The sequence below is a fragment of the Rana temporaria genome, chromosome 9 (genome assembly GCF_905171775.1).
Source record: "Rana temporaria chromosome 9, aRanTem1.1, whole genome shotgun sequence".
NCBI classification, from domain to species: domain Eukaryota; kingdom Metazoa; phylum Chordata; class Amphibia; order Anura; family Ranidae; genus Rana; species Rana temporaria.
Window position 1 is genome coordinate 167100538 of NC_053497.1, and position 20084 is coordinate 167120621.

The window sequence follows — 20084 nt, forward strand, 5'->3', positions numbered from 1 at the left end:
CGTCTCATCAGTGCCTATCAGTACAGCCTATCAGTGCCCATTAGTGCTTATCAGTACAGCCTATCAGTGTCTATCAGTACAGCCTATCAGTGCCTATCAGTGCTGCATATTATTGCCTCCTCATCAGTGCCATCTCATCAGTGCCTATCAGTACAGCCTATCAGTGCCCATTAGTGCTTATCAGTACAGCCTATCAGTGTCTATCAGTACAGCCTTTCAGTGCCTATCAGTGCTGCATATTATTGCCTCCTCATCAGTGCCTATCAGTACAGCCTATCAGTGCTGAATATTATTGCCTCCTCATCAGTGCCTATCAGTACAGCCTATCAGTGCCTATCAGTGCTGAATATTATTGCCTCCTCATCAGTGCGTCTCATCAGTGCCTATCAGTACAGCCTATCAGTGCCCATTAGTGCTTATCACTACAGCCTATCAGTGTCTATCAGTACAGCCTTTCAGTGCCTATCAGTGCTGCATATTATTGCCTCCTCATCAGTGCCGTCTCATCAGTGCCTATCAGTACAGCCTATCAGTGCCCATTAGTGCTTATCAGTACAGCCTATCAGTGTCTATCAGTACAGCCTATCAGTGCCTATCAGTGCTTGTCAGTACAGCCTATCAGTGTCTATCAGTACAGCCTTTCAGTGTCTATCAGTACAGCCTATCAGTGCTGCATATTATTGCCTCCTCACCAGTGCCTATCAGTACAGCCTATCAGTGCCCATTAGTGCTTGTCAGTACAGCCTATCAGTGTCTATCAGTACAGCCTATCAGTGCTGCATATTATTGACTCCTCATCAGTGCCTATCAGTAAAGCCTATCAGTGCCCATTAGTGCTGCATATTATTGCCTCCTTATCAGTGCAGTGTCATTAGCACACATCAGTGAAGAAGAAAAATTACTTATTTACAAAATGTTCTAACAGAAACTAAGAAAACCTTTTTTTTTATAACTTTCTGTCTTAAGCAAAAAATAAAAAACTCATTTGTGATTAAATACCACCAAAAGAAAGTTCTATCGGTCTACAAAAAAAAAAAAAATGATGAAAATGTAACTTGGGTACAGTGTAGCATGACCGCACAATCGTCATTCAAAGCGTGAGAGTGATGAAAGCTGAAAATTGGCCTGGGCAGGAGGGGGGTGAAAGTGCCCGGTATTGAAGTAGTTAATGTAAAAAATCTATTTTTCCCGGAGTTGAGCTTTAATAAGGGGGGTAACAGAGACACATTGGGGGTGCAGGAAGCCCGTCTCGATAGGGTGGTCACACTCACTCCAGCTCCTGGTTATTGCCATGCCCAGGCTCGGGTGATTCACCAGGCAGGTGTAGTTGTCTTCGGGGAGGGAGTCCCGCATGTCCAGGACGGCCATGATACGGTAGGTCCAGTCTCCGCTCCGCTCAGCCTCTGTGTAGTTCTTCACCAAAACATCATTTTTAAACCAGGCTACACTGATTTCTGGGGGGTAAAATCCCCACACATGGCAGACCAGAACCGGGAGGCCCTCAGGATGGATTTGAACTGGTGAAAAGACCTCCACTGACGGCTTCACTGGATGGGGAGAAAATTAGAGACATTAGAAACAAAAAAATGCTAAAACTTCTATGCGCTGTTCTATGGATATTTTATATTGGGGTTATCACAAACAGATACATAGAACACTCCGACACAATACAGCAAATGTACACACAATTGCTGAAACAATTGCTGAAACATATCGGGCTGGATTCAGGTAGAATTGCGCATTATTTACGGAGGCGCAGGGCAACGTTTTTGCCCTGCGCCCCCGCAAATTTACTGCGCTGCCCTTGATTCACGGAGCAGAAGCTCCGTAAATTGCGTGGGCGCGCCGGCAAAATGCCCGGCGCAAGCGCGCGCAATTTAAATGATCCCGTAGGGGGCGGGAATCATTTAAATTAGGCGCGTTCCCGCGCCGATCGTAGAGCGCATGCTCCGCCGGGAAACTTTCCCGACGTGCATTGCGGCAAATGACGTCGCAAGGACGTCATTTGCTTCAAAGTGAACGTGAATGGCGTCCAGCGCCATTCACGATTCACTTACGCAAACTACGTAAAATTCAAATTTCGCGACGCGGAAACGACGGGTATACGTAACATCGGCTGCCCCTGCTAATAGCAGGGGCAGCCTTACGCAAAAACCGCCGTACGGAAACGACGTAAATTGCGTACGCAGGGCTCGCGCAACGTTGTGAATCGGTGTTAATATGCAATTTGCATACTATACGCTGAGCACAACAAGAACGCCACCTAGCGGCCATCGCAAGAATGCAGCCTAAGATATGCGGGCATAAGAGTCTTATGCCGCGCATTTCTTAGGCTGCAGTCGGTGTAACGAGGTTCCGGAATCAGGAGCACTCGTTATGCCGGGGCAAGTAAGCAATTGCGCCGTGTAACCTATGGTTACACAGGCGCAATTGCTTCTTGAATCCAGCCCATCATCTTTAAAGTTTTTTTTATAATTTTTAAAATTCTTTTATATCTACAGTGTTCATTAACCACTTCAGCCCTGGAAGGATTTACCCCCTTCCTGACCAGAGCATTTCTTGCGATTCGGCACTGCGTCACTTTAACAGACAATTGCGCGGTCGTGCGACGTGGCACCCAAACAAAATTGGCGTCCTTTTTTTCCCCACAAATAGAGCTTTCTTTTGGTGGTATTTGATCACCTCTGGTTTTGAAAATAAAATTCTTTCACAGTTTAGGCCTATATGTATTCTTCTACACATCGCAATAATCGTATATTGATTGGTTTGCGCAAAAGTTATAGCGTCTACAAATAGGGGAATAGATTTATGGCATTTTTTCTTTTTTACTAGTAATTGCGGCGATCTACGATTTTTATCGGGACAGCGACATTATGGCGGACACTTTTGACACTATTTTGGGACCAGTGACAATTATCTGGTTAACGCCCGCCGCATGTGTATGTACGTCCACAGAATGGCACGTACAGGCACATGGGCGTACACGTACGTCCTTGCCTTTTCGCGGGTCGGGGGTCCGATCGGGACCCCCCCGGTACATGCGGCGGTCGGTAACCCGCGGGGAGCGATCCGGGACGATGGTACGGCTATTCGTTTATAACCGCTCCATCGCGATCGCTCCCCGGAGCTGAAGAACGGGGAGAGCCGTATGTAAACACAGCTTCCCCGTGCTTCACTGTGGCGGCGCATCGATCGAGTGATCCTTTTTATAGGGAGACTCGATCGATGACGTCAGTCCTACAGCCACACCCCCCTACAGTTGTAAACACACACTAGGTGAACCCTAACTCCTACAGCGCCCCCTGTGGTTAACTCCCAAACCGCAACTGTCATTTTCACAATAAACAATGCAATTTAAATGCATTTTTTGCTGTGAAAATGACAATGGTCCCAAAAATGTGTCAAAATTGTCCGAAGTGTCCGCCATAATGTCGCAGTCACGAAAAAAATCGCTGATCGCCGCCATTAGTAGTAAAAAAAAAAAAATTAATAAAAATGCAATAAAACTATCCCCTATTTTGTAAACGCTATAAATTTTGCGCAAACCAATCGATAAACGCTTATTGCGATTTTTTTTTACCAAAAATAGGTAGAAGAATACGTATCGGCCTAAACGGAGGAAAAAATATTTTTTATATATATTTTTGGGGGATATTTATTATAGCAAAAAGTAAAAAATATTGCATTTTTTTCAAAATTGTCGCTCTATTTTTGTTTATAGCGCAAAAAATAAAAAACGCAGAGGTGATCAAATACCACCAAAAGAAAGCTCTATTTGTGGGAAAAAAAGGACGCCAATTTTGTTTGGGAGCCACGTCGCACGACCGCGCAATTGTCAGTTAAAGCGACGCAGTGCCGAATTGTAAAAACGCCTTTGGGCATTTAGCAGCATATTGGTCCGGGGCTTAAGTGGTTAAAGAGCGGAAGTTCCATTTTTGGGTGGAACTCCACTATAATGCATCCTATGCATTAAGGTGAAAAAACGTCTGACAGTGACCGGCCCCCCAGCCCCCTCCCCATTTTACTCACCTGACCCCCTTCGATCCATCGGCGGAAAAGCGCTATACCTCTCTGCCCTGGGTTCTCGGCTCTTGATTGGATAGATTGATAGCAGCGCAGCGATTGGCTCCTGCTGCTGTCAAATCCAATGATGTGGGGGCTGGGGAGTCCTACATTCTGCTTCTATGGACGCAAATGCTGGACTGTGTTAAAAGCACAGCAGCAGCATGAAAGTATCCCCCAATGAGCATGTATCTTGCATTCCATTTCATTTTTTATATCCAAATCTACTACCCCATAATCATCTTATCCATGTACAGTACAGTAGTTATGTGTCTAATCTCATAAAATCTAGGGGCCAGATTCTCAAACGAGATACGACGGCGTATCTCCAGATACGCACTCGTATCTCTAAGTTGCGCATAGATTTCCCGTAGATTTCCCGCATAGATTTCCCGCAAAGATTTCCCGTAGATCCGACTGGCGTAACTGTGTTACACCGTCGTATCGTAACTGCATATTTACGCTGGCCGCTAGGTGGCGCTTCCGTCGAATTCCGCGTTGAGTAGGCAAATTAGCTAGATACGCGATTTTACGAACGTACGCCCGGCCGACGCAGTACATTTACGCCGTTTACGTTAGGCTTTTCCCGGCGTATAGTTACCCCTGCTATATGGTGGCGTAAGTGCGGCGTAACAATGTTAAGTATGGGCGTCGTTCCCGCGTCGAAATTTAAAAAAGTTACGTTGTTTGCGCAAGGCCCCGTACACACGAGAGGATCCATCCGCTGGAATTGATCCGCGGACCGGCTCCAGCGGATAGATCCCCTGGTGTGTACAATCCAGCCGATCTGTTTCCGCGGATTTTTATCCCCTGGGATGGATTTCCAGCGGATAAAAATTTGAAGACATGCTTTCAAATCTATCCGCTTGAATCCATCCCAACGGATTGATCCGCTGGTCTATACAGACTCACCGGATCAATCCGTCCGAATGGATCGCCCGCATGCGTCGTAATGATTTGACGCATGCGTGGAATTCCTTATATGACAGCGTCGCGCACGTCGCCGCGTCATCATCGCGGCGACGGCGCGACACGTCATCGCGATGGGATTTCGGCGCGGATTTCGATCCGATGGTGAGTACACTCCATCGGATCAAAATCCGTGGAAATCCTCGAGAGGATTTATCCGCGGATACGGTCCGGCGGACCGTATCCGCGGATCAATCCTCTCATCTGTACTAGGCCTAAGTCGTCCGTGAATGGGGTTGGACGTCATTTACGTTCACGTCAAAACCAATGACGTCCTTGCGGCGTACTTTGGAGCAATGCACACTGGGAAATTCCACGGACGGCGCATGCGCCGTTCGGGAAAAACGTCAATCCCGTCGGGTCACAGTACATTTACATAAAACACGCCCCCCTGATCCAAAAATGCGGCTACGCCGCCGCAACTTGCAACTTGCAACTTGCTTTGAGAATACAGCACTTGCCCGTCTTGGGCCTCGTACACACGGACGGACTGTCCGCTGAAAACGGTCCGCCGGACTGTTTTCAGCGGACATGTCCGCCTGGAGATTTCTGTCTGATGGTGTGTACCACGCGTACACGATACCCGGGGACGTGGCCGCCCCGTCGCCCCGACGATGACGCGGCGACGTGCGCGGCCCTGGAAGTTTAAAGCTTCCACGCATGCGTCGAATCACTTCGACGCATGCGAGGGATGGCGGCCGATCGGACATGTCCGGTGAGTCTGTACAGAAGACCGAACATGTCCGACGGACAGGCTTCCAGCGGACATGTTTCTTAGCATGCTAAGAAACATTTGTCTGCTGGAAAACGGTCGGCCGTACACACGACCGAACATGTCCGCTGAAACTGGTCCGCGGACCAGTTTCAGCAGACATGTTTGGTCGTGTGTATGGGGCCTAAGTTGCGGAAGGCGTAACGTAAATCGGATACGTTACGCCACCGCAAATATACGCGGTTCAATGTGAATCTAGCCCTATGTTGGTTGATAAGGAATATATCCTCAACGCGTTTCATGGATCCAGTCTGCTTCATCAGGGGAACTTGTAGGAATGGTTATCTTCCGCTGACATGAAATGCATGCAGAAGCACAGGGGAGCAATAGGGGTGGAAACTCCAAATCCCGATCTGATAATAACCTCCTACTATGGGATATAGGGATCCCAGTCTCCAGGCAGCCAATAGAGGAACTCACCTTTCCTTTCCACTGTCTTGTTCCAGAAGGTCCTAACGTCCTCCTTGCACCGTCCTTCCTCTCCTTCTACTAGGTCCACATACTTTGGATTTTTATTCAACAGCTGAGCAACCTGGTCTGAGAGATACTGCATCTGGGGAATGCAGTTGAAACACCCATTAAATTGTTTGTCATTCTCATTATAATACAGAAATGGTTGGCGATTGAAAGTGATCTGATATTTAAATATGATGTCTCCTTCCTTGTTATCATCGAATAAGCACATGGAAATCTCCTGCATCACATACCCTGCAAGAAAAATGGATCAAAAATTACTTAGAACCCCCAAAACATTATACAGTATATCATTTTTTTAGCGGAGATCCTAGAGAATAAAATGGGGATTGTTGCAATATTTTATGTCACACTGGGGAAGATCCGCGTAGCGTGGCGCATTCTTACGTCCGGCGTAGCGTATACGCCACTGTAACTTACAGTTTTTTTTGGTATCCTGAAAGAAGTTCCGCCGGCGGCGTAGTGTAACTTAGGCGGCGTAAGGGTGCGCAATTCAAATGTATGTGATGGGGGCGTGTTTTATGTTAATACGTCTTGACCCGACGTAAATGACGTTTTTTTAACTGCGCATGCGCCGTCCGTGGGGGTATCCCAGTGCGCAGGCTCGAAATTAACCCTCAACAAGCCAATGCTTACGACGTTGACGTCATTCTACGCAAAGCCCTATTCGCGAACGACTTATTAAAGGGGGCCCCCAGTTTCTAAAAAGCCCCCCACCCGCAGACCCCAACAACCAACGGCCAGGGTTGTCGGGAAAGGGCCCTTGTCCTCATCAACATGGAGGCAAGGTGCTTTGGGGTTGGGGGTTCAGGGCCCCCCTGCCCCACAGCACCCACCCCCCTATGTTGAGGGCATGCGGCCTGGTACGGCTCAGGAGGGGGGGGGCACTCGCTCGTCCCCACCCCCTTTCCTGACCGGCCGGGCTGGTGCTCGGATAAGGGTCTGGTATAGATTTTGGGGGGAACCACCTAGCGGCCAGCGTAAATATGCACCTTAGATCCGACGGCGTACTAAGACGTACGCCTGTCGGGTCGAGCCCAGATTCAGTCGTATCTTGTTTTGTGGATACAAAACACAGATACGACGGGGCATTTTAAAAATTACGCGTCGTATCCATAGATACGCCGGCGTAATTCGTTTGTGGATCTGGCCCATTGTATTTGCGCAGCAGTCTTTCAAATGCAATTTTTTTGAAAAAAATACACTTTAATGAATTAAACAAAAAATAAACACTAATATTAGCCCAATTTTTTTGTATAACGTGAAAGATGATATTATGGCGATTAGAAAACCTAACATGTCGTGCTTTAAAATTGCACACGCTCGCGGAATGGCAACAAACTACAGTACTTAAAAGTCTCCATAGGTGATGCTTTAAAAAATTGTAACGGTTACCCGTTTAGTGTTACAGAGGAGAACTTGTGCTAGAATTATTGCTCTCGCTCTAACGATTACAGCAATACCTCACATGTGTGAACCGAACACTGTTTACATTTTCAGGCGCGACTTACGTATGTGTTTTCTTTAAGCGCGTGAGCACAGAGGGATGGAGCGCTTTAAAAAAAATAAAAATCTTATTTTTTATTTTTACACTGTCCCTTTAACCACTTAAGACCCGGACCATTATGCAGGTAAAGGACCAGGCCCCTTTTTGCGATTCGGCACTGCGTCGCTTTAACTTTAATTTGACAATTGCGTGACGTAGCTCCCAAAGAAAATTGGCGTCCTTTTTTCCCCACAAATAGAGCTTTGTTTTGGTGGTATTTGATCACCTCTGCGTTTTTTATTTTTTGCGCTATAAACAAAAATAGAGCGACAATTTTGAAAAAAAATGCAATATTTTTTACTTTTTGCTATAATAAATATCCCCCAAAAATATATAAAAAAATTCTAATTCTGAGCATGCGTGGATTTTTCCGGCCCGGCACATCTCACCAGCTGGCCGGAGTCCTGAACAAATCCGGATTCGGCTTTGATTCAGTTACCAATGTAGTAACCCGAAAGCGACGTCCCTTCCGGTTTGCTTCGGCAGCAGATTTAAAAAATCCACATTATTCAAAAGCGCCGATCTTGGTGTTTTGAATACTTTGAAGTGCAGAGAAGGGGTTTGGGGTCTTTTTGATCCCAGATCCCTCCATAAAGAGTACCTGTCACTGCCTATTACTGTCACAAGGGATGTTTACAGAAGTGATCAGGATTTTTTTTTAGCCACGCCGCACGACTATATACGGCGACAGAATGGCACGGCTGGGCACAAGGGCGTATATATATATATATATATATGTCCCCTTTAAGAGCCCAGCTGTGGGTCTCGAGCGCGCCACCGGCGGCGCGCTCACGACCCGGTCCGAAGCTCCCTGACCGCGCCCACTGGACCCGCGGACCCGATCACTGCGGGAGTCCCGCGATCGGGTCACAGGAGCTGAAGAATGAATAGAGGCGAGTGTAAACAAACCTTCCCCGTTCTTCTCTGTTCCCTGATATAGGGAATGACGATCACTGACGTCACACGTCCAGCCGGCCCCCCTACAGTTAGAAACACACATGAGGTCACACTTAACCCCTACAGCGCCCCCTAGTGGTTAACCCCTTCACTGCCGTTGTAATTTTCACAGTAATCAGTGCATTTTTTATAGCACTTGTCGCAGTACCGATAAAAATCGCAGGTCGCCGCCATTACTAGTAAAAAAAAAATATTAATAATAATGTCATAAAACTATCCCCTATTTTGTAGACGCTATAACTTTTGCGCAAACCAATCAATAAACGCTTATTGCACTTTTGTTTTACCAAAAATATGTAGAATATTTATCGGCCTAAACTGAGGGAAAAAAAATGTTTTTATATCTTTTTTGGGGATATTTATTATCTCAAAAAGTAAAAAGTATAGAATTTTTTTTTTTAAATTATCGCTTTTTTTTTTGTTTATAGTGCAAAAAATAAAAACCGCAGAGGTGATCAAATACCACCAAAAGAAAGCTCTATTTGTGGGAAAAAAGGACGCCAATTTTGTTTGTGAGCCACGTCGCACGACCGCGCAATTGTTTGTTAAAGCGATGCAGTGCCGAATCGCAAAAAGTGGTCCGGTCATTTAGCAACAAAATGGTCCGGGGCTAAAGTGGTTAAGGGTGAGAGGTGGAGCCGTGTCCTTATCACATGATCGATGTGATTGGCTATTACACAGTCACATGATCAGAAGCCCTCCCTGCTAGCTCGGTCAGTGTGCATGCTCGGTCAGTGTGCATGCTCTCAGCATAGAACCCCAGCACACTGGAAAGAGGTTAACGAGGGACACCTATTAGGAACAGTATGTAGGCATAGGACACACCCACCTGTCACGCCCCTTAAAGGGGAATTATACCCAAAAAAATATTAGTTTTTAGCTTTTGCCTTACCTCTACTATTCCTTTATATTGGCTTTTGAATTTTACAAATGCAACAATGTAGAAATTGGATGGAAGGTTTAGCACTGGGAAACACTTCTTGAAAGATAAGTAGTGTATTTTATATACAATTATATGGATCAGACCAAAATGAGGGACAAATGAGGAGGAAAGACGGACAGAGGGACATTGTTCCAAATACGGTACAGTCCCTCGAAATCAGGGACAGATGGACAATGCTCCAAATCAGGGACAGTCCCTCGAAATCAGGGACAGAGGGAGCTATGGGGGTAATTTACGATGCAGAATTAGGTAGATAATTCACATTCTTCATAAGCTATTCCTCCTACACAGATGGTAATATAGATGAATAAATACATTACCTGATCCGAACGGCCATAACGAGCCGTACATCAGCAGAAGTGCGGTAGAAGCGGCGTTCATCTCTGCAGAGTCGTCTAATTCAGTCCTCGGGCAGAACTGAAACCCAGAAGTTTGTTTCTCTGTCCTGAACTCTGCAGCCAATGGAAAATCAGGAGGCGATGACATCATCTGTTACTAGGTAACTTGCGCCTACTGGTAGGGGATTTTTGTTTCAGATGTCACAATTATAAGTTACACACCAAAGGTGTGTTCGGGGAGTTTTTATATGAATACATTTGCTGTAAAGGTCTTTGTATTCATTTGCATGCACAACATTTGTCTATGTATACACTGATCAGCCGTGACTTTAACCACTAAAGGACCGAGCCTGTTTTTAGACAAAGGGCTAGATTCACGTAGAATGGCGTAACTTTGTGCGGGCGTAACGTATCCTATTTACGTTACGCCTCCGCAACTTTTACAGGCAAGTGTCGTATTCTCAAAAAAAAGTTGCGGCGGCGTAGCGTAAATAGGCTGGCGTAAGCCCGCCTAATTCAAATTGTGAAGAGGTGGGCGTGTGTTATGTAAATCAGGCTTGATCCGACGTGATTGACGTTTTTCCCGAATGGCGCATGCGCCGTCCGTGGAATTTCCCAGTGTGCATTGCTCCAAAGTACGCCGCAAGGACGTCATTGGTTTCGACGTGAACGTAAATGACGTCCAGCCCCATTCATGGACGACTTACGCAAACGACGTAACTTTTTCAAATTTCGACGCGGGAACGACGGCTTAACATTGGTACGCTGCACTTATGCCACCATATAGCAGGGGTAACTATACTACGGGAAAAGCCTAACGTAAACGGCGTAACTGTACTGCGTCGGCTGGGCGTACGTTCGGGAATTTGCGTATCTAGCTAATTTACATATTTTGATGCGTAAATCAGCGTACACGCCTCTAGCGGCCAGCGTAAATATGCAGTTATGATCCGACGGCGTAAGAGACTTACGTCTGTCGGATCTAATAGATATCTATGCGTAACTGATTCTAAGAATCAGGTGCATAAATACGACCGGCCGGATTCAGAGATACGCCGTTGTATCTCCACTGAGAATCTGGCCCTTAGTGTTTACAAGTTAAGAACATTTTTTTTTGCTAGAAAATTACTTAGAACCCCCAAACAATATATTTTTTTTTCTAACACCCTAGAAAAAAAATGGTGGTCATTGCAATACTTTATGTCACATCGTATTCAGGCAGCGGTCTTACAAGCGAATTTTTTGGGGGAAAAAATACACTTTTTTAAATAAAAAAATAAGACAACAGTAAAGTTAGCCCAATTTTTTTTATATTGTGAAAGATAATGTTACGCCGAGTAAATTGATACCCAACATGTCACGCTTCAAAGTTGCGCCCGCTCGTGGAATGGCAACAAACTTGGGGCCAAATTCACGTAGAAGTGCGGCGGCGTAATGTATCGTAGATACGTTACACCGTCGCAAGTTTTCATCGCAAGTGCCTGATTCACAAAGCACTTGCAATGAAAACCTACGCCGATGGCCTCCGGCATAAGCCCGCGTAATTCAAAGGGGCGTGTGCCATTTAAATTAGGCACGCTCCCGTGCCGGACCTACTGCGCATGCTCCCTTTTGAATTTCCCGCCGTGTTTTGCGCGAAGTGACGTCATTTTTTCGAACGGCGACGTGCGTAGCGTACTTCCGTATTCCCGGACGTCTTACGCAAGAAGGAAAAATTTTTAAATTTCGTCGCGGGAACGACGGCCATACTTTACACAGCACATACATGTGCTGTGTAAAGTTAGGGCACCAAAAACGACGACTAACTTTGCGACGGGGAAACTAGACTAGCGGCGACGTAGCAAACGCGAAAAACCGTTGTGGATCGCCGTAACTCCTAATTTGCATACCCGACGCTGGTTTACGACGCGAACTCCCCCCAGCGGCGGCCGCGGCACTGCATCCTAAGATCCGACAGTGTAAAACTATTACACCTGTCGGATCTTAGGGATATCTATGCGTAACTGATTCTATGAATCAGCCGCATAGATACTCTGAGAGATACTCCGTCGTATCTCTTTTGTGAATCTGGCCCTTAAACTTTAAAAAATCTCCATAGGCGACGTTTAAAAACTTCTACAGGTTGCATGTTTTAAGTTAAAGAGGAGGGTCTAGGGCTAGAATTATTGCTCTCGCTCTGGCGATCGCGGCGATACCTCACATGTGTGGTTTGAACACCATTTTTATATGCGGGTTTTGTTAACGTATGCGTTCGCTTCGGCGCGCGAGCTCGGCGGGACGTATTTATTTTACCTTTTATTTACATTTTTGACACTGTTCTTTTTTAAAAAAATAGTGTCACTTTTATTCCTATTATAAGGAATGTAAACATCCCTTGTAATAGAAAAAAGCATGACAGGTCCTCTTAAATATGAGATCTGGGGTCAAAAAGACGTCACATCTCATATTTAGACTAAAATGCAATAAAAAAAATTTGGCATTTGAAAAAAGAAATAAAAAACGTCCCTTTAAGAGCTATGGGCGGAAGTGAGGTTTTGACATCGCTTCCGCCTTGCATTGATATGGAGACGGTTGGAGGCCATCTTCCCCTCACTCCTCTCCATACCCAGCCACAGGAAGGACCCGATCGCCTCCGCTGCTGCCGACGGCTCCGGTAAGCGGCGGAGGGCACGGGAGAGCGGCAGGAGGAGGGCCCTCTCCCGCCACAGATAACTGTGAACTTGCGGCGAATTCGCCGCAGAGACCACCATGATCAGAAACCGGTGCCAATCAGTGCCGCCTCATCGGTGCCCATCAGTGCCACCTCATCGGTGCCCATCAATGCCACCTCATCGGTGCCCATCAGTGCCGCCATATCAGTGCCCATAATTGAAGAAGAAAATTTACTTTTTTACAAAAAAAATTAACAGAAAAAAATAAAAAAACATGTCGGTCTTTTTTTAGTTGTTGCGCAAAAAATAAAAACTGCAGAGGTGATCAAATACCACCAAAAGAAAGCTCTATTTGTGGGAACAAAATGATAAAAATTTCATTTGGGTACAGAGTAGCACGACCGCGCAATTGTCATTTAAAGTGCGACAGCGCTGAAAGCTGAAAATTGGCTTGGGCAAGAAGGTGCGTAAGTTCCTGGTATGGAAGTGGTTAAAGAGGTTGTAAACCTTAAAAAAAAAAATCTACAAGACAAAGGCATAATGCATCTCATACTAGCACATTATGAAATACTTAGAACGATGCCCTGCAGTGCTGCCCGCACTCCGCTCCCACAGCCGACATCTTTCACCGGCGTTTCTTCCGGGTCCACGTGCTCCAGTGCTGTGATTGGCTGGAGCTGCCGGTCACAGAGCGGGACCTGAAGAAATGGCACGTTTCTTCAGTGAGCATGCGCTGGTGAAGTTGGCAGCAGCATATATAGTGAATATCTACTAAACTGTGCAGGTTTAGGAGATATTTACAGTACCTACAGGTAAGTCTTACCTGTAGATACAAGTGGCGTAAGAAAGATTACAACCACTTTAAAGTGGAGTTCCACCCTAAAAATGAACTTTCTATTAACAGCTTGCCTTTAACCACTTCAGCCCCGGACCATTTTGCTGGTCAATGACCGGGCCACTTTTTGCGATTCGGCACTGCGTCGCTTTAACTGACAATTGCGCGGTCGTGTGACGTGGTTCCCAAACAAAATTGGCGTCCTTTTTTTCCCACAAATAGAGCTTTCTTTTGGTGGTATTTGATTCTACATATTTATCGTAAAAAAAATCACAATAAGCGTTTATTGATTGGTTTGCGCAAAAGTTATAGCGTCTACAAAATAGGGGGTAGTTTTATGGCATTTTTATTAATATTATTATTTTTTACTAGTAATGGCGGCGATCTGCGATTTTTTCCGGTACTGCGACCTTATGGCCGACACTTTGGACACTTTTGACAAGTTTTTGGGACCATTGGCATTTTTATAGCGATCAGTGCTATAAAAATGCATTGATTACTGTAAAAATGTCACTGGCAGGGAAGGGGTTAACACTAGGGGGCGAGGAAGGGGTTAATTATGTTCCCTGGGTGTGTTCTAACTGAAGAGGGGGGCTGGGACTGACTAGGGGAAATGACAGATCGCTGTTCATACATTGTATGAACATGCGATCAGTCATTTCTCCCCCTGACAGGACCGGGAGCTGTGTGTTTACACACACACAGCTCCCGGTTCTTGCTTTGTAACGAGCGATCGCAGGTGCCCGGCGGTAATCGCGCCTGCCGGGCACACGTGTTGGCACCAGGGGCGAACAGGGGGTGCGCGCGCGGCCCTAGTGGCGGAAATGCAAAATCACGTTATATTACGTGATTTCGTGCAGCAGAGCCGACCTGCCGCCGTAAAACTGCGGAGGCTGGTCGGCTAGTGGTTAATGTAAAAAAAAATTAAAAATTATTATTATTTTTTTTTTTACTCACTTCTATCTGGCTGTTACTAGGAAGATTTCGTAATCTGCCTATCTCCTGGTCCTAGGTGGTTCAACTTCCTGTCCTAAGACCCCATTGCCTCCTGGGAAATGATGACACTCCTTTCCCAGGAGTCTCTGGGCATTACTGTGCCTAAAAATCACCCAGCATGCACCTCTCCCTGAAAACCAGGAAGCAAAAGGAACTGGGCTTCACACGCCCACACATATGATGAATACGCCCACACATATGATGGATACGCCCACACACATGATAAATACGCCCACACATATGATGGATACACCCACACATATGATGGATACACTGACACATATGATGGATACGCCCACACATATGATGGATACGCCCACACATATGATGGATATGCCCACACATATGATGGATACGCCCACACATCTGATGGATACGCCCACACATATGATGGATACACTGACACATATGATGGATACACCCACACATATGATGGATACGCCCACACATATGATGGATACACCCACACATATGATGGATACACTGACACATATGATGGATACGCCCAAACATCTGATGTATACACCCACACATATGATGGATACGCCCACACATATGATGGATACACCGACACATATGATGGATACGCCCACACATATGATGGATACACCCACACATATGATGGATACGCCCACACATATGATGGATACACCCACACATATGATGGATACGCCCACACATATGATGGATACGCCCACACATATGATGGATACACCCACACATATGATGGATACGCCCACACATATGATGGATACGCCCACACATATGATGGATACGGCCACACATATGATGGATACGGCCACACATATGATGGATACACCCACACATATGATGGATACACCCACACATATGATGGATACGGCCACACATATGATGGATACGCCCACACATATGATGGATACGCCCACACATATGATGGATACGGCCACACATATGATGGATACGCCCACACATATGATGGATACACCCACACATATGATGGATACGCCCACAAATATGATGGATACGCCCACACATATGATGGATACACCGACACATATGATGGATACGGCCACACATATGATGGATACGCCCACACATATGATGGATACACCCACACATATGATGGATACGCCCACACATATGATGGATACACCGACACATATGATGGATACGACCACACATATGATGGATACGCCCACACATATGATGGATACGCCCACACATATGATGGATACGCCCACACATATGATGGATACGCCCACACATATGATGGATACGCCCACACATATGATGGATACGGCAACAACATGAGCTGCAGGATATAAGGGAAGTGTTTGCAATGATTTCTGGAACGATTGGGGAGCTATTAATATGTTTTAGGGACTATTTAATGTGATTAATTTTAGCTTGCAAAAAATTTTTTAATTATGCTTCGAACCTCGCTTTAATATCACTTTAAATAAATAGTGATAGTAGGTTAAGACCTTATTTACAAAGGAGGAAGTGAGTCCTGTATTTTCATAGCAGATGGCTCTTTACTTCCTCTTCTGTAATGATATCACACGTTATAAGTGGGGGGGGGGGGGGGGTTAAGGGTCTGAACCAACTGGTTTTAGTTTGCTTCAAAAATAATTAGTAAACTCTAATGTGGTGACAATAAATGGTAGACTGCCAAAGGGATCTAGGCGTTGCCTGTCATCAGAATATGCGCTGCCAATCTACTAACCGGCTTTATACAAAGTAAAGATTTCCATTTAAATTGGTGGTAAAGTCCATCACTCAACAATTTTCTTTAATCTCAAGTCTATCGGGACGTGGCACTTTTTTACTCGCCTTTGTATCCACAGTAAGGGCTGAAATCAGGGGGTACAGGCATTACACCTGTAAGGAGCCCGATGGTCCCCAGGGGCCTGGCTGGCCCCCCTCTCGTCTTTTTTTGCATTACACCTGTAAGGGGCCCAATAGTCCCCAGGGCGCTTTACAGGCCCGGATTGGCCTCGCTCCCATTTTTTTTTTATTTTTTTTATTTTTTTATTTATCTATTTTGCATTACACCTGTAAGGGGCCCAATGGTCCCCAGGGCCCCTTACAGGCTTCCCTCCCATTTTTTTTGCATTACACCTATAAGGGGCCCAATGGTCCCCAGGGCCCCTTACAAGCCCCCCTCCCATTTTTTTTGCATTACACCTATAAGGGGCCCAATGGTCCCCAGGGCCCTTTACAGGCCCCCTCCCATTTTTTTTGCATTACACCTGTAAGGGGCCCGATGGTCCCCAGGGCCCAACACCCCCTCCCCCCCCAGGCTTATTATCTCGCGTCAGGAGAGAAGAGATTACACTTTTTTTTTTCGTCAGCACCCGACCCCCCCCCAGTTCTCTGCTCCAGGGGGGCCCTGCCTAAAGCTGTGTAAGGGGCCCCAAAATTTGTGATGGCTGCCCTGTCCACAGTACCACTCTATGATGATACAAATAGAAAAAATCCAAATTGCATCTTCTGCTACTTTACTTCTTTTTAAATAATTGTCTGGGGATTCCTTTATCTATACCACACACTTATTCTAGATGAGGGTCTGATATAGATGTTAATGGGGAACTCCACCATAAATAAAAAAATGGCACGAGGCTCCCCTAAAAATACATGCTAGACCCTTATCCTTGATGAGGGTCTGGCATGGATGTCAAGGGAGACTTGGAGCAAAAATAGAAAATGGCTTGGGATTCCCCCCAGATTCAATACCAGGACCTTTGGGCCTGATACAAACTTTAAGGGGGAACCCATGTGTAGCGCTTACCCCCGAAGGAGCGGCTAATTGTTTTGGGCCTGCACTCTGCTTTATTACCCCCCCCAGTATTCTAGGTCTCACTCCCCTGGTCACAGCTGTGGTGCAAACTGACACAATAGTTTATGAGCGACAAAGGAACCGTTTAGACACAAGTTAAACTTAAATAATCATTGACTTTACTAAAACAGTTGTTGTAATACACAATCGGAACATAAGTGGTGCACATTCAGTATTGCGAAAGGCTGTGCGCAACAATTTCTTTACACCCCCCCTACGGCCGCAGGTATTTTGGTGTCTCCAAGTGGGACTAGCGCGCAGGCCTTACTTCAAGCTGCGCGCCTTCCCACTTCCAGTACACAACCACACAGTATGCGCCACGCAACACCCAACAGAATAAAACACAACCGTAACGGGTAATCACTCAGTAACTTCCCTATGACAGTATCTGTCTAACAGTAACAGCGCTGCAAGGCCTTGCCAATAAAATGTAGTAGTATTAGTCCTTGATCTTCTTTCTTCGCTAGCAATGTGAACTCAATTTGTAATCCACAGGTATTTTAATAGTAGTTTGATGCAAACAGGGACTGCGGATTAAACGTGGAGGGTGACTGCGCACTCTTTCCTGGTTAATACACAATATTCAATGGCCGGCCATCAAGCAGTTGATTAAGGCTTTCAGGTCCTGGCACATGTGGCTTAGGGAAACACACTGGCAGCGTGGAACTAACGGTCCCAGCAGCACTCCCCGGCAGTCTAAGTGTGTGTGTGTGTGTAAACAGTACAAAGCTTTGGGCCCGAGCCCTCTCACCACACGAGGCCCAGATGACTGGATGCTCTCACCACACACGGCCTCCACCTGGTCTCTGCACTCGTCTGGTTGTCCAGTTCCCACTTTCAGAGACGATCGGGAACCCTCCAACACTTGCCTGGATACCGATGGCTTGCTTCCGCACGAGGTAGGCCAGAACTCCACCAAACACACTGTGAAAGGGTTCCTCCAGGATGTGGGTCCCGAGGCCGAGAGAGCTAAAAATGGCCACACAAGGTCTTTTATATCTTCCCAGCATGCCTTGCAGCCCTGAGTGTTCCTGGGTAATTATTCATATCCCTTCTGGATGTTCTGAAAAAAACAAACCTTGAACACGCCGTTCCATTTCTTCGCCAGTAGATGGCATCAGACGCTTATTTACATTATAAGACTATCAATTCTACCACTTCAGATCTGAGCATTCTTAATAGCAAAAATTGCCCCCGCTACATACTCCCCCCACTTTGAATCTTTGGTCCCCAAAGACATTTTTAACTCTACTGCACATTTTTGCCTCTATGCGGCTGCTCAATACAGACAGAGGAGCCTCCCACCACTTTTCATAAGATGGGAGGCTGTTCTGTGCACTCTCAGGTGACACCGCAGTGTCTGGTACAGATGTGTCCAGGGGTGAGTTGGGGTTCTCTCCTTCTAGGTTTACAGTAAGGAGACCAGGCATATCAGGAATTCTTTTGGGGGCAAGCCAGGCCTGTTCAGAACATTCGCCCAGAATATCATAAGTCAGTTTCTTAGGCGCATGAACTTCCCTCTTGACTCTTTGTCTTTTAGGAGTAGGCGCTGTCTCTTCTTCTGCCTCACACTCTTGCACCTCAGTGTCAGCGGGTGAGTGATCCTCAGAATGCCCACTTTGCGGCACAAATTCCGGGGCCTCAGGTCTCAAAGTCACAGTGTCTGTCTCCTGCTCATGAGGTAAGCAATTAGTATCAGTTTCCGGCATCTCAGGCGACCACAACCAGCTTATCTCCATCCCATCCTCTTTCTCACTACCTTCTGTGGCCAGGGATCCTGACTGAGACCTAGTTACAGGTCGAGGCTCAGCCATAGGCGATAGTTCCCGTCGTGGAGTTTTCCTGACTGCTTCTGTTAAGGGCAGAAGGTGATTCCGATGCCATACCTTCAGTGGTCCAGTACTCCCTTCTGGTCTGATTTCGTACACCGGTAATCCCGGGAGGCGCCTGCATATGATGAATGGCTGTGACTTCCAGCGATCAGCCAACTTGTGTTTTCCTGGTACACCCAGATTTCTCAATAGCACTCGGTCTCCAGGTTGCAGGTCTTGGATCCGCACTCTGAGGTCAAAGTTCCTCTTATTCCTGCGTCCCCTCGCATCTGAGGTGGCCCGAACTTTCTCATATGCGGCCTTCAAACTCTTCCGTAATCTGCCCACATATCCTCGATGAGAGGCCTCCGAAGTGTGGTCTAAAGAAGTACCAAACGCCAGATCCACCGGCAAACGAGCTTCCCGACCAAACATTAGGCGATAGGGTGAATATCCTGTGGCATCACTCACGGTGCTGTTATAAGCATGTACCATGGCTGCAATGTGTTTACTCCACTGTTGTTTCTGCTCCGAGGCCAGTGTTCCTAACATGTTGAGGAGAGTTCTATTGAATCTTTCGGGTTGTGGATCCCCTTGTGGGTGATAGGGGGTAGTCCTAGATTTTTTTATATCCAGCAAGTCCAGTAGCTGCCTAATGAGGGTGCTCTCAAAATCCCTTCCTTGATCTGAATGGATCCGCTGAGGCATGCCGTAATGGATGAAGAATTTCTCCACCAAGATCTTTGCCACAGTAGGCGCTTGTTGATCCCTGGCTGGAAAGGCCTGAGCATATCTGGTGAAATGGTCCGTGACTACCAAAATATTTCCTTGCCCACTGAGATCGGATTCCACACACAAGAAGTCTATACATACTAGATCCATGGGTCCGTGGCTTTCCATATGGCCCAT

At 46.3% G+C, this 20084-nt stretch overlaps 1 protein-coding gene across 1 annotated transcript in view; it reads right to left on the reverse strand.

The window, feature by feature from the left end:
• The window catches only part of LOC120914299 (HLA class II histocompatibility antigen, DM beta chain-like), a 48852-nt gene extending 38601 nt beyond the window's left edge, over positions 1–10251 (reverse strand). Inside the window, exons 1-3 of the mRNA XM_040324932.1 lie at positions 10044–10251; positions 6224–6511; positions 1272–1547 (exon numbers count right to left, since the gene is read on the reverse strand). Of these exons, the coding sequence (XP_040180866.1) occupies positions 1272–1547; positions 6224–6511; positions 10044–10212 (733 nt within the window). The 5' untranslated portion in view covers positions 10213–10251. The remainder of the gene's footprint in view (positions 1–1271; positions 1548–6223; positions 6512–10043) is intronic.
• Positions 10252–20084: the final 9833 nt, after the last annotated feature.